General features: G+C 35.9%; 1 protein-coding gene across 8 annotated transcripts in view; it reads right to left on the bottom strand.

The window, feature by feature from the left end:
• Positions 1-431: 431 nt before the first annotated feature.
• POT1 (protection of telomeres 1) overlaps positions 432-16,088 on the bottom strand; it is a 95,144-nt gene continuing 79,487 nt past the window's right edge. For 7 of the 8 annotated variants that reach the window (XM_004008031.6, XM_012177076.5, XM_042248766.2 and 4 more), the window contains 5 exons: positions 11,924-12,059; positions 7,689-7,777; positions 5,256-5,347; positions 3,600-3,705; positions 432-1,737 (listed from right to left, as the gene is read on the bottom strand). In XM_004008031.6, coding sequence (XP_004008080.1) covers positions 1,625-1,737; positions 3,600-3,705; positions 5,256-5,347; positions 7,689-7,777; positions 11,924-12,059 — 536 coding nt within the window. In that variant the 3' untranslated portion in view covers positions 432-1,624. Of the gene's footprint in view, positions 1,738-3,599; positions 3,706-5,255; positions 5,348-5,413; positions 6,000-7,688; positions 7,778-11,923; positions 12,060-16,088 lie in introns of those variants that run through there. The other variant, XM_060415094.1, reaches the window with a different exon arrangement.

Below are 16,088 nucleotides of genomic sequence, written 5' to 3' on the forward strand. Positions count from 1 at the left end.
ATAACTGTATACACTTAGGCAAATCAGCTTGTCAAGTCTCAGTTTTCTTATCAGGAAAATGGGTTGCCTGAAACTAAAATACATGTCAGTCACTCAGTCATGTCTGACTCTTTGTGACCCCATGACTGTAGCCCAACAGGCTCCTCTGTCCATGGCATTCTCCAGGCAAGAATACTAAAGTGAGCAGCCATTCCCTTCTCTGGGAGATCTTCCTGACCCAGGGATCAAACCTGGATCTTCTGCATTGCAGGCAGATTCTTTGCCATCTGAGCCATCAGAGAAGCCCAAAATACAAATTAAGTACTTACTTAGTATGGTACTTGGTGCATGGACAGTCCTAAATATCTGTTATATTGATACATTTGCTTTGACTCTTCACTTCCAATCATGCCTCAGCTCAACATAGGGCAAATAAATAAAAACAGTTGAAATTATATACTCATCTGTTCTTTATTAATACTGAACTAGGCAGATCTGTATCTTTCAGTTGTCAGCAAATAACATACACAAATTTTTACATATATACAAATATATACAAGTATTTGTATAAAAGTGAATACTCATGATTTTAAATTTAACAAATATCATCAGGTAAAAAGCAGACTACCATACTGAGTTAATTTTTCTCCTAATGTTCAACCTGAAATAGAAGTATATTTTACATAAGATCCTAACAAAAAGGTTAATACAAGTAAACCACGAACACTGCAAATTTGACCACTTGATTAGATTGAGAAGAAATGGAATAACTTCTAGTATCATCTAGAGAAACAAGCAATCAAAGCACATGAGTCTAAAAAAATAGAGTTATCCTCAACGGGTCAAAGTCAGCACCTGAGGAAAGCAATTCCACTACTTTCACTTAAAGCAAATCACTCTTTCAAGCACACTGCACCTCACGCAGAAAAGCACTTCTTCAAGGAGTACTTGCTTAAGCAGATCCCTTTGCACAAAAATGAAACAAATCAAGTCCTTGCATTCAGTAAAAGTTGAAGGTTTAAGGTGAGGACATTTCCTAAGTCAACAGGCTTGTTAAAATCATCCACATGGCTGATGTAATGCTGATGTTTTTTCTTCAGAAAAAGCAGTTCAACCAGGGATGGTGCATGGCAGAGAAATCAGTGGGTGACACATGGAAAAACCAACAGGGGGAGGATTTTTAGGGTGCTCATGCTCAGCAGCTCAGTTGGGTCCAACTCTTTGTGACCCCATGGACTGCAGTCCCCCAAGCTCCTTTGTCCACAGAATTTCGCAGGCAAGAATACTGGAGTGGGTTGCCATTTCCTACTCCAACTGTTAGGGCAAGGTAGCAAAATAGCTTCTCTGAAAGAAGAGTCAAGAGTAAGTGAAAACACAGTCCTTATTTATTTGATGTCTCTCTTTTATACCTCTCACAGATATCATATTGGAGATTCTGAGCAATAGGAACATTTTGAACTTACAAGAGGGCATTAAGATAACACAATGCCTATTGGTCAAAACAAACAAACAAACAAAAAAACTGGCTAAAATGGAAAACAAACTATAGAATTAGATGTATCATGTGTTTTATAGCAATCTCATAGAAAATGGTAATGTTTTCTAAAATTACAATATTTCATATGCTCTAAGCTGAATGTCAAAATTAGATAACATCATCTGCAATTGTAGTATCAAAAATCTGATAGCATATCTGCTGCTCCTTTCCACTTGTGACATTATATGACCTGATGAAGAATTCCAGCCATGGATATGCATCTACAAATCAAAAAATGAAGTGATAGTGAATCATTAAAACTAAACAAATAACTCTGAAATATGTATCTAAGCGTAACACTTAACTAGTAAAATTAACATATTTAATTTAGCTTGAGAAGTAAATAAATACACTCACCAAATTTAACATCATCTGTTCTTTCAAATACACAGTGGCTTCATGTTACTGTTTTGCAGCAATTCTGACTAATCTGAATTTTTCCCGAATAACATGAAAAAGTCACAATGTAGGGTTTTCAAAATATTTGATATCATAGGTAGTAATCTAAGTCATTCCCAACTTTTTTAAATTTTATTTTTTGGCTGTGCTGGGTCTTTGCTGTACTTGGGCTTGCTTCTCTAGTTACAGAGAGAGGGAGCTACTCTTCTTTGCAGTGCATGGGCTTCTCATTGTGGTGGCTTCTCCTGTTGCAGAGCACAGGCTCTAGAGCACATGGGTTTCAGCAATTGAGCCACAGGAGCCTCTGAAGTGCAGGCTCAGCAGTTACAAGCACACAGGCTTAGCTGCCTCGTGGCATGTGGGATCTTCCTGAGCCGGGAATTGAACGCTTGTCTCCTGCACTGGAAGGAAGATTCTCAACCACTGGACCACCAGGGAAGTCCCTGGTGGGGACTTTTCTTTCTTTTTTTTCCTGCTGAGTGCTTACTGATCTACCCCGTTTTGTTTTTCTTGGCTGACTGAGAAGAAAACCAGCTCACCTTTACATCTGTCTAGCTGAAAGCCCTGTCAGGTACCAGGTACTCTGTCCAGGCAATATGGCAGCCACAGGTGCCATTTCCAAGCTTTGGTCATGACCACAGTGAATCTATATATAGCTTCTAGAACAGTCTGGTAATATTTCTTCAAGTTTGAATTTGAAAGACACTTAATATAATCCTAATTATTGGCAAGGGTCAAGCAAGACAGGCTTCTCCCATACTGTCGGTAGAACCATGAAGATGGAAAATACTCTTGAAAAGCCATCTGGTGGTATGTATCAAAAGCCTATCACATCTATGCTTTTTGATATGACTGTTTTACTTTCAAATATTTATCCAAAAGAATCCAAACAGCCAATAAAAATGAAAACTGACATCAAATAAAAGTATGTAAGTTAGACTTAGTTATGGATATACAAAAACTCTCTTTGGAATTGTTATAAAATGCAAAGACTGACTAGGGGAAAATAAAACCTGATTTGAGACAAACTATAAAAGTTAAACTGACAACAGCTAAATTTGCTGCTGGTAAAATCTGTTACTGATGAAAAATTGTTAGAAGAAGTCAAATTGCCTTAAAATGATTTAGATCTGCACATTTAAGGCAAAGAGAAATAATGGCCACAAAAGAAGTAGGTGTAATCAAGGCAATCTGACTTGAAGACTGGCTGATGAATCAAATATTACACAGAAAACAACAAAAGCTAGCAAAATATTTAGCAAACTAAAAACTTATAAAATCTGAAATTAGTTAATATTGAATGAACAATTTATCAGTGAACTGGCTAAGTGAGTTTTTTACAGGAAATGTTTGTCAAAATTTCGTCCGTTGGCTTAATTTCAACTGTTTGTATGCACAAGCAGCTTATCAAATGTGTTTGCAATCAAAACTGCCTCCTCCTGATACATTTCAAAATATATAAAAAATCTTTTTTTCATTTCAGGAATTATGATTCATAACTGTCTTATCGTTGCTACAGTCTTCATCAGTAGGTAGGTCATACAGTCTCATCAATAACTACTTTATAAATTTATTTGGATTCAAATTTTAAAACTTTTTTTACCTCTAAAAGTCCAGAGATTAGCCATAAGCTAAGTATTATTTCAAGAGAGAATGAATGGCATTAATAAATATTACTGCCTACCAATTTTTGCTCCAGGAGGACAAAACATATCCATGATCATTTCCATACTGTGCTGAAGATTATCATTGTTTAAGACTTCTGATGCTGGAATCTGGAAGAAATTTTCCTTAAGAAAAACATGAAGAAACAAGGAAATGATCAGAAATTATAATCAATGTGAAAATATTTGAATATTATCTAATTAAAATCATCTATACTATTTCACCCTATTTATATCGTAGAATTCATAAACTAGAGTGCTAAACTCTAAAATCTAATTCATTACTTTAAAGACAGCTTTGAGATACATATAAAATCAAGTTAAATTGTCTTGACATATGATAAAAGTAATAAGCAGAGCACAGTGAAGTTTACTATTCTCTTGACAGCAGACAGACTAAGCACGTACAATGACTAAGTGCCAAGTTTAAAACAGTATAATATATACTATATATTTATTTGTTTAACTTTTTCTCCTCTACTATTTGTAAGATCCAGGAGGGAAAGGAGTTTGCTTGCTTCACTCATTGCCACATTCCTATCACAAAGAAAAGCACTTGGCATAGTGCAGGTGCTCATTAACTATTTAATAAATGGATAAACTGCTTAGGCAGAAGAAAAGCTGTCCTCCTCTTTATCCCAGATTTTTTTCCCAATGTGTGTAGTAAAAAATTTAACCTCACTGGCCTTTGCCCTCAGTTTCTGAGAGGTAATCTCTAAAACCTTGGGACATCATGCCTCACAGGCGTGTCTGCATTTGCCTGGGGAACTTGGGTCACTCTAACACTGCGATTTAGGGTGGAGAGTTTGGAGTATGTGGTTTTAACTTGACCACTGGAGGGGCTGAAGACTGAGATAAGTCACATGGGCAGCCAATAATGACTATCTGATGAAGTTCCAATAAAAACTGGATACTATGGCTCCTTTGGGCTTCCCTGGTTGGCAACACCTCATGTGTACTGCTACACATCATTACCAGGAAAGTAACACTGTCCACGACTCCACAGGAAGAGAACAAATGGAAGCTCCATGTTTGAAACTTTCCTGGATTCATTTATGCACCTCTTCCCTTGATGATTTTAACCTATACCCTTTAGCCATAATAAATTGTTAACAGTGAGCATAACGGCACACAGTAAGTTCTGTGAGTCTTTCTAGTAAAAGAGTGGTCGTGGAGACATCTGTACTTTCGATTGGTGTCAGAGGTAAGGGTCTTGGTCTCGGGAACCCCTCAACTTGAAATTGTTAGAAATGAAGGTGGTCTTGTGGATAGCTACCAAGCTTCACATAATACAAAGGATCTTCCCATAAAAGTAATTTCATTCTTTCTAATATGAAATGTTGGAGACTTAAAAAGCCCAGTGAAATGCTAATAGATATTGCCTGAGGGTATGTCCACGCCTCTGCCTTCTGTTCTTGGAGTATAACTTTGGCATGGTATGGAGGAGTCTTTCCTTAAATTCTTCTTTTTCAGTTTCTCACTATTCACATATTAAGACTACAGTGTCAAATCAAGAGAGAGTAAATACATACATAATTTAAGATTTATGTGCTTGTGTTTTATTTATTCTTCTGAGTTGCCTTACATGTTCTCAGTAATAAGGTAGGCGTGAATAAATATATTAAAATTCAAAAAAGTACTATTTTAGAAATATCTTCACTACCTCTGTTACTTACAGAATCCATGAGGTAAGCTTCCAATACTCCCGTTCCATCGTCAAGAGTAAATGTCATCACAAACACTTGTCGGAGGGGAACAATGCCCAGTGCTAATGGAGGAAAAAAGTTGAAACCATATGAATCTATGTCTTTTTTCTTTGACCACACTGTGCTCCCTCCAGTAAAAGCATGGAGTCTCACAACCACTGGACCACCAAGAAGTCCCACTATGCCTTTTAATAAAAGTGAAGAAAAAAGTTGTTTTGTGATATTATGTTCCTGTTAATCTTGTTTACTAAAATAATTCAAGAGACCAAAAAAAAAATTAAAAAAGGCACTCCTTTTTGTTCCCTAATACTAATATGTTGAGCTATTTCAGAAGGGTAATTTTGGAATATTACACTACACCTATATAGAGACAATGACTCAAGAGCAACAGTATCTTTTTTTGTTAAATTTATTTTCAAAAATTTATGTTTTGGCTGTACTGGGTCTTCCTTGCTGCATGAGAGCTTTTCCAGTTGTGAGTGGCAAGCAGGGGGTACTCTCCATTGCACTGCAGGGGCTTCTCACGTGGTGGCTTCTCCTGTTGCGAAGCACAGGCTCTAGAGAGTGTGGGCTCAGTAACCGGGATGCCGGGGCTTAGCTGCTCTGCGGCATGTGGGATCTTCCCAGACGAGGGATGGAACCCATGTCCTTGTATTGGCAGGTGGATTCTTAACCACTGGACCATCAGAGAAGTCCCAGTACCTTTTTAAAAAACTAAATGTTGATATAGCATTATCTTTAAAATGAGTTACTCTTCACAGAAAATATAAAAGTGAATTCAAGAAAGGCAATTCAGTGCATGTTAGCTTATGAAAGAGAAAATTTAAGTGCCAGAATGTTCTTACAACAAACAGCATACAGTTCAATGGTTAGGATTTTGTAACCTGTCTCTATCCTTTGGATTTTAAGCACAGAGATCACTTATTTTTTAAAAGATAGCATCTGGTTGAATGATGCCAGAATCTGAGATTTCATAATTTGGTTAAGATGAGGAAAAAGGAAGAAATTAAAGTGATACTAAATCATATGAAAATGTATAGGTTAAGATGAATATCTTATTTTGTGTCTATAAATGAAAGACATTCAAAATGCTTATATAATGGAATACTGTCTTCCGTCTGTGGAATTCATATTCAAATATGACTAATAAAGGGGGCAAGTAAGAAAAATAAATTAGGGCATAGAGACATGAGAGAAATCGTTAATATAGAGGAACTGATTTTAAAGATTCAAGTCCTCAATAGACTGTGGGCTAAAACCAAGAAGGATGAACATAAAGCAAACAAAGAACTATGTTAAGTACAGGATGACGAGATCAAGCTTGAAGTACACAGCAAGAAACTCATGCAAAAGTTAACCTGGACTTTAACTGGACCACAAACAAAACATGAATTAGTGGTATCATATAGCTAGATTAAAAGAGAAAGAAAACAAAACCAAGAATATAAACCAATATCTACACAGTAAAATTTTCAGGCAAGCAGGAGCACTGTCCAATTTTAGGGAATAAAGGTTTTCTCCATATTCCAAATTGGCCAACATCTGCAGCCCTGTTTCTAGCTTTGAGTACCAAACTTTGAGAAGAAGATCGGTAAAATGGAATGCTTATTGAAGAGGAGAAATAAAGCAATAAGAAACATGGGAAAGTACCAAAGGAAGTGTGGGCACCTGCTTGGAGAAATAAGGACTTAATGAATACTTGACAGATTACCTTCAAAGGCACAGTCTATTGATTTTATACGAGGGAACACATGGACTCTAATTCTGTTAATAGTAGACAGAATGTGGCCCATGTTGAAATTGCAGGTAAGCAGGTTTTGCCCCACTGTTAAGTACTGCATCTAAAAAGTAAGAGATTTGTTACCTTACAATGTAAATCCCGTGGACAGAGGAGCCTGGTGGGCTGCTGTCCGTGGGGTCGCTCAGAGTCATACATGACTGAAGTGACTTAGCAATGTAAATGGGTCCCCAGTCGCTGGGGAGTTTTAAGCCAAGGCTGGATGACCACAGTTAATGATGTAATATAAAAAGACTCTTATTATTCCAGTAAAGACTTGTATTGGGTAAAAAGTTGTAATAGCTAGCTCTAAAATTCTTTCCAAACCCAAGATACCATAAACTGCAGAGATTTTTCACAAGTTGTATTTATGATTAATACTAAATTACTGAAAATTAAAATGTAGTAAATGAAAAATACTGGCAGATTCTTAAAAGTACATTTTCAGGTTTTTTAAATATTTAAATTTTTATTATGATCACTGTGAATGGTTCTGCTTAAGAAAAACTAAACTTTAGCATAACCTTTGCTCTGATTTAAAAATATCCACAAATACTGAAATATTATGAGTGAGACTATCCTATACAAAGACAGTTACAATTATAGGACACAGAAATTTATCTAACCTTCTGCCACAGAAGAAGGAATCCACGATGTTTTATTAACCAGGGAATTTAGATTTTTTATTGGTCTCAAATTAGAGCAGTGTTTACATCTGAAATCAATAAAAGAAAAAATAATTTATTATAAGTAATTATTATAACTCATTTAATTATTCTAAATCTTTGCTGTGCAAGCACACACAATTTAAAAAGTATATTATTAAACAAAAGAGCACTGCAATTTCTGTATTTTAATGTGCATATTACAAACAATTATTAAAAAAATAAACTTCTTACAATAGAAGCAATCCAAAAAGAGAGTACAGTCAGAATATACATTGCTAAGCTGACAATGAGAAAGGTTCCAGGTGCAGGCTGTTAATTAATTTGGCTAATTTCCTTATTTGATAAAGTGAAAGACTCTAAAGACTCTTTTGATTTATGGCTCTGAGAACAATATGTAATACCCAAGACCTTAAATTTATAAATATAGCCAATAGGAGAAAGTTACTCTAACTAAAGAAGTTAGTAGTAGGACATATTTAGAGAATCATAGTTTATGATGCTTAATGTTAGTTAGGGGTTTCCTAGGTGGCAGAGTGGTAAAGAATCTGCCTTCAAAGAAGGAGATGTGGGTTCAATCCCTGGGCTAGGAAGATCTTCTGGAGGAAATGCTAACCCACTCCAGTATTCTTGCCAGGATAATTCAATGGACAGAGGAGCTTGATGGGCTACAGTCCATGGAGTTGCAGAGATGGACAAGACTGAGCAACTGAGCATGCATGTACAATACTATATTTATTCTTTGTAATATAAATCAATCTAAAATCACATAATACACTTACATTGTACATTATCTAGTACAGATATTTTACTTTACTTATATATAAACTTATAGATAAACCCTGATGTTGGGAGGGATTGGGGGCAGGAGAAAGGGACAACAGAGGCTGAGATGGCTGAATGGCATCACCGACTCGATGGACATGAGTTTGAGTGAACTCCAGGAGCTGGTGATGGACAGGGAGGCCTGGCATATTGCGATTCATGGGGTCACAAAGAGTTGGATATGACTGAGCGACTGAACTGAACTGAACTGAAATGACTTTTTATTATATATATTAATATTTAGGAGGTGTTGATAAGAAAATAAACTTGGATAAAAATATAAAATTAACATTGAAAAGGTTCATGCAGAATACTTTTCATTTGCATTCTAGGGAGGAACAGAGGGTAACTACATTACATATTATCTCCTTCAACTCTTCAAATACACCAAAGCATCTTCTTTAACAGAAAAAGCTAACTGGGTGAGTTACCTTCAAAAATGGCTGTAATACTAAACTTTAGAGATCGATAAAGTAACTATACAAATTAAAAATTAAAGAGTAACAAGCACAAATTAGAGAATTCATTACTTCCAAAGTAATGAAAGAGGAAAAAGGAGAAAAATAAGAACATTTTTATAAATTAATCCAACAGATGACTGGAGAAAAAAAATAAAGTAATAACAAAAAAGGGTGAGAAGGGAAACAATATTATGGTAAGTGTGGAGAAGGAAACAGCAACCCACTCCAGTATTCTTGCCTGGAGAATCTCATGGACAGAGGAGCCTGGTGGGCTACAGTCTATGGAGTCGCAAGAGTTGGACACAACTTAGCAACTAAACTACCACCACCACCACCAAGTGTAAAACAACATGAAATATAATGTAGAAATAAAACCTAGATGTTTTAGTAATTAACTTATTTTAAAATCATCTACAAAAAAACAACTAAAATCTATTGGCATTTATTTATGAGACCTACTAAAATGTAACAACAAAGAAATATAAAAGCAATGGGATGAGAATAAGATACACCATGCAATTACCAACCAAAAAAAGCTGATATAGTTATAAGAATATGAAAAAAAAAACATTACAGCAAAAAATCATAATAGATGAAGTTATTACATAAGGATATACAGTACACTGAATTCATCAAGAAGATGGAATGCTGAACCTGAATGAACAAACAAAAAAGACTCAAAACATATAAAGTACACACTGACAGAATAAAACGCCACAAACCCACAATCACAGAGGACATTAACCATAGCCTCTAAGAAGGTACTATATAGTTAAAATCACAAAGGAAAGAAGGTTTGAATACAATTAATAAGCTTGTCTAATGGACATAACTAAACACTATTAAACATTAAACACAACTATTAGAAAATACACATTCTTTTAAAAATCTATGTAGTATGTACAAATTATGAACAAACATATTCCTTGATAAAGCAAAGATGGATCATTATGAAATACATCAAGCTATTTGGTTAAAAAGTAATTAACTAAAATATAAATAAGAATGCAGCACATAAAATGAGTGTGTGAAAAATTTTAAATACAGAGTGAAATAATTCATGGGCCAAAGAAATAATAATGGAAATTGTGAAACATTTAGAAATGACAAGAAAAACAGTATCTATTAAACCTTTGGTTAAAGCTATGGCTACTTTCTCGGGGGAAAATTACAGAATTCAATATAAATATTTAATTGTATACTAAAAAACAGTGAATTAAGTGAGGCAAACATTCAATTTAAAACATTACATGAATGGAGTACTAAGGAAACCTACAGAAAGTAAAGGAAAGAAGTAAAGAAGAATAATAAACAAAATACAGACCATCAACAAAAACAAAAGCTAGTTGCTTTGGCAAAAAAGGCCAAGGGTTAAAAAGTTGCAAATAATATGAAGTGAATTCAAGAAGAGATAAAAAGAAGACTTAAGCACTATGAATAATTTTATGTCAATAAATTTAAACCTGAAAAACAAATAAAATACTATTTTAGAAAACTTTCATTACTAAAATAGATTCAAGGACAAACAAATTCTTAAAAGATGTGCAACTGCTAAAAAACTGAAGCAGTAGTTTCAGTTTACTAAAAAAGTAACATAATCAGAAATCTAAGTAAAGTTTTATAAAAACTTTAAGGTCTTGTCAAACATTTTGGTAAATACGACTATATTAATATTGGAAAAATCTATAAAATAAAAAGAACCATAGAGTTAAAAAAGTATAGGGCGGACTAGAAGTTTGATGAGATGCATGTAACTGCATACAAAAGTTTACAAAAATTCTTTCTACATCTCTTTGTAGAATTATTACAATCGGCTAAACACACACAGGACTTCCCTGATGGCTCAGACAGTACAGAATCTGCCTGCAATGCGGGAGACATGGGTTCGATCCCTGGACTGGGAAGATCCTCTGGAGGAGGGCATGGCAACCTACTCTAGTATTCTTACCTGGAGAATCCCTATGGACAGAGGAGCCTGGCAGGCTACAGTCCATGGGGGTCACAGAGTCAAACACATGGCACAAACACACACAAGAACCAAAACAGTGACCAATAATTCAATAGGAAAAACAAGTGAAAAATGTGTATATGGAATTCACAGAAGAGAAAACCTAAACAGCCAATAAACATGAGAAATATTTAAACTCACAAAAACAGCAGATACTACTTGATGCTCATCAGTCTAACAAAATCATAAGTCGGACTAATACCAAGAGCTAAGTGCCAAAGAGAATCCGAGGTAAACAAATTTTTACACATTGCTGATTCAACCACATGGCAATCCACTCCAGTACTCTTGCCTGGAGAATTCCATAGACAGAGAAATCTGGAAGGCTATAGTCCACAGAGTCACAAATGGTCAGATACAACTGAAACAACTTAGCACGCACACTGCACGACTGGACCATAATCACTGGAAAAACAATCTGGTATTTTCCAATAAAGCAGAAAATATTCTATAACCCAAGGTTTCACAAAGCAGAACCCTTTGACTGTTTGATCAGGTGGAAACACAGATGTTATCTACACTGCCTCTTTCCAAACCTAGTAAGTAGCTCCTAATGTAATTTGATAACTTCTACTTTCTCACTGGCAACTCATTTATAACTTTGTGGCACAGAAATTCTGGAATTCAATTACTTAACTTTTACTAGGATGCAGCTCTGAACTTTCTCTGTAACAAGCATCTAAATTTTTAGAAAGCAAATGAATATTAGCCTTTAGGGCAGCCTTAAACCTAGCAGAGTACAGACACTCAATATACATGCTATTCAAAGAAGAGACATATACCAAAAAAAATCTATCACCTATAAACTGGTACTCAATCACTATCCACTAAATACAGTAACAACTGGGATAAAATAATAAACAAATAAATACAATTAAAAGTTCCCATTATTGAAAACATACCCATAGTGATGTATTTTTCCTTGTATAAGAAATGGAGCTGAAAGGTCAAGGACTTCCAGGTCTTCATGGCCAGATCTTACAGGAATTACACTATGAAACTTGTCTGAGAGTTTGCAGATTTCACTGAGTGTACCTCCTATTAAAAGGGAACAAATAAACCCTTCAAATAGTACAAATATAAAGTAGACAGACAGGGGTATTTACCATGCAACGTCTTAAAGGCAGTAAAAGACTAACAGGATGGACAGAAAAAGACAACAAATGCCATGAATTTAACACGCTTATACACTTATTGTTAAAAATAGCAATTTGTAAACTTAGGATCCTATTCATTGATTAAAGAAACCACTGAGAAAAAAATGGTGAGATATGAGCAAAATAAAAGGTTTGTGAAATATGAACCACCATCTTTTAAAATTTATACAAATTGCTCTTTAAGCCTGGAACACTTTGGTTCGAATGACCTAAAAAGAATAAATTTGAGAATGGAAAAATGAGGGGATTCCCATTATTAAGTCTGCTATATACTACTAATGTCTAGGCAAATTTAGTCTTGAGTTTGAAATGAATCTTTTCAGTTTTCAGTTCAGTTCACTTGCTCAGTCGTGTCTCTTTGGGACACCATAGACTGCAGCACGCCAGGCCTCCCTGTCCATCACCAACTCCGGAGTTTACTCAAACTCATGTCCACTGAGTTGGTGATGCCATCTAACCATCTCATCCTCTGTCATCCCCTTCTCCTCCTGCCCTCAATCTGTCCCAGCAACAGGGTCTTTTCAAATGAGTCAGTTCTTCGCATCAGGTGGCCAAAGTATTGGAGTTTCAGCTTCAGCATCAGTCCTTCCAATGAAGACTCAGGGATGATCTCCTTTAGGATGGACTGGTTGGATCTCCTTGCAGTCCAAAGGACTCTCAAGAGTCTTCTCCAACACCACAGTTCAAAAGCATCAATTCTTCGGCACTCAGCCTTCTTCACAGTCCAACTCTCACATCCATACATGACTACTAGAAAAACCACAGCTTTGACTAGATGGACCTTTGCTGGCGAAGTAATGTCTCTGCTTTTTATTATGCTGTCTAGGTTGGTTATAACTTTCCTGCCAAGGAGCAAGCATCTTTTAATTTCATGGCTGTAATCACCATATGTAGTGATTTTGGAGCCCCCAATAGTAAAGTCTGCCACTGTTTCCCCATCTATTTGTCATGAAGTGATGGGACCAGATGCCATGATCTTAGTTTTCTGAATGTTGAGCTTTAAGCCAACTTTTTCACTCTGCTCTTTCACTTTCATCAAGAGGCTCTTTAATTCTTCTTCACTTTCTGCCATGAGGGTGGTGTCATCTGCATATCTGAGGCTATTGATATTTCTCCCAGCAATCTTGATTCCAGCCTGTGCTTCATCCAGCCCAGCATTTCTCATGATGTACTCTGCATGTAAGTTAAATAAGCAGGGTGACAAGATACAGCCTGGACAGACTCCTTTCCCTATTTAGAACCAGTCTGTTGTTCCATGTTCAGTTCTAACTGTTGCTTCTTGACCTGCATGCAGATTTCTCAAGAGGCAGGTCAGTTCAGTTCAGTTGCTCAGTCATGTCCAACTCTTTGCAACCCCATGAACCACAGCACACCAGGCCTCCCTATCCATCACCAACTGCTGGAGTCTACCCAAATCCATGTCCATTGAGTCCATCCAATCATCTCATCCTCTGTCGTCCCCTTCTCTTCCTGCCCTCAATCTTTCCCAGCATCAGGGTCTTTTCAAATGAGTCAGCTCTTTGCATCAGATGGCCAAAGTAATGGAGTTTCAGCTTCAACACCAGTCCTTCCAATGAACACCCAGGACTGATCTCCTTTAGGAGGCAGGTCAGGTTGTCTTGTATCCCATCTCTTTCAGAATTTTCCACAGTTTATTGTGATCCTCACAATCAATGGCTTTGGTATAGTCAATAAAGCTGAAATAGATGTTTTTCTGGAATTCTCTTGCTTTTTTGATGATCCAGCGGATGTTGGCAATTTGATCTCTGGTTCCTCTGCCTTTTCTAAAACCAACTTGAACATCTGGAAGTTCACAGTTCTTTTCAGTTTAACATTTAATTTAAATATAAATGTGAACAGTTCAAGTAATTGAAATTCCTGTATAGTGTTTCTTCATTTTTCCTATGAAAAATCATCACACTCAAATGTTATGACAGAAGGGCACTAAAACCATCAGGTTGGCTGAGAAGAAATAGAATGTTCAATGGCATACCATTATTAGAAGGCAGCCTTATCTCTGATTACTCAAACCTACCAGTATCTTTTCTGGTACACTTTTACTCAGACTGATAATTCTTCCTCTCCAGGGAAAGAGAACATGATTTATAAAAATAGTTTTGTATATTTCCTAAAAATTTGTGTATAATTTATAGTGTTGAAATTCAATTGTGAGGGGGAAGTATTTCTGGCATAATGGAGTAAGAACATTCAAAAATACACATCTCTATAATAGCAAAAAAGAACTTTGGCAAAAATGATCAAATTCAACTTTTTCAGAACTCTAGAATTAAAGTAAAGAAACTGCCTGCAATGTGGGAGACCTGGGTTCGATCCCTGGGTTGAGAAGATCTCCAGGAGGAGTGCATGGCAATCCACTCCAGTATTCTTGCCTGGAGAATTCCAACCACAGAGGAGTCTGGCAGCTATAGTCCATGGGGTCACAAAGAGTCAGACACGACTGAGTGACTAAGCACAGAAATCAACCAAAGGTTTGCAACAATTTAAGGAGTGTCATTCAAAAATAGTGGATAAATCTTTGTGAGAACAGCAAGCTTTGTGGCATTTTAACTTGCCCGGCTCCCATACCTCTTTTCTCAGATTTGTAATAGCCTAGGCCTGGAGGTTATAATACTCAGAAATATGATAAAATAAAAATAGCCTGGCTGGCAACAGTCCATAGGGTTGCAAACAAAGTCAATTACACATTAGGTTTACTACTCTAGGTGTTGAAGTTACATAGATTAAAATTACATGTATTCTGACCTCAGGGAAGTTTTACATTCTAATAAAGACAACAAATCTATAAACAGACAGATAAGGCACAAATATAAGAAGAAAATGCCCTACTAGAAGTTCATATGGTATGTAATAAGAATGACTCAAATCTGCCTGATAAATCAGAAAAATGCCTGATGCATGTAGGTGTTCATTAAATATTATATATGAATTGCTGAATAAGGAGAATTGCTGCGTTTACTTCTGAAGAAGTATTAGAGCAGAATTTCCCAGGAAAACAGCAATGGAATGGCAAAGAGGTACAGAGAAATACACTAGGTTTAAGATGTATCACCAGTTCAGTACGCCTACAGGGTGGGATGGGAATTGATGTAGGAGATGAGATTGAAAATTTGAGGGATAACTGGTAATTAGAGATAGAAGCAGGAGCTACAGGGACTTCTCTGTTAAACTTCCTTTGGACCCTCAAGGCCAACTTGGCTAAGAACAGAATTCTGTGGGAGGCAGCAAAGCACAAAAGGACCCGAAGGCGTATTTGACATCCTCTTAGTTGGCTCTACAAGGACAGTTCTAATATAGTCTGATAGAATCATGGCTTTATTTTATTTTTAGGGCATATAAATAGTCTTACTCCATTTGTGTGTGTGTGTGTATGTCTTTGTTTTTATGTCTATCTTCTGGTACAGGTAAAAATACTGTTAAGGAAGTAAGTTGTCACATTTCACTCATAAAAATGGAAAAGTTTTTTCAAGCTCTAGTATATCATAATGATGAGGGTAGCGGAACAGATAATTTCATATGGTACTAAGGCATATGTACACTATGCTAACTTTCCTAGAAAGAAACTGGGTAACATTTACTTAATTCTTTGTGCCCCCATAATTACACTTCATCCAGGGGGAGGTACAGTTTATCACAGAGTTACTATGTCAAAAAACAGGAAGTAACTCAGTTTCACTAGTCACTATACTGGGAACCACTATACTGTGGTTGTTTTCTCATGTATAAAATAGCTTATAATAGTACCAACTTCATAGGATTATTAAATCAGTTAAGATATAGAAATTAATTAGAATAGTTTCCTATATGCATAATATATTAAAACAAAAAATGTTCATGAAAACACCACCAATGTTTATACACATATGTATTCACATATATATATATAATTATT

This window comes from Ovis aries, chromosome 4 (genome assembly GCF_016772045.2).
Source record: "Ovis aries strain OAR_USU_Benz2616 breed Rambouillet chromosome 4, ARS-UI_Ramb_v3.0, whole genome shotgun sequence".
NCBI classification, from domain to species: Eukaryota; Metazoa; Chordata; class Mammalia; order Artiodactyla; family Bovidae; genus Ovis; species Ovis aries.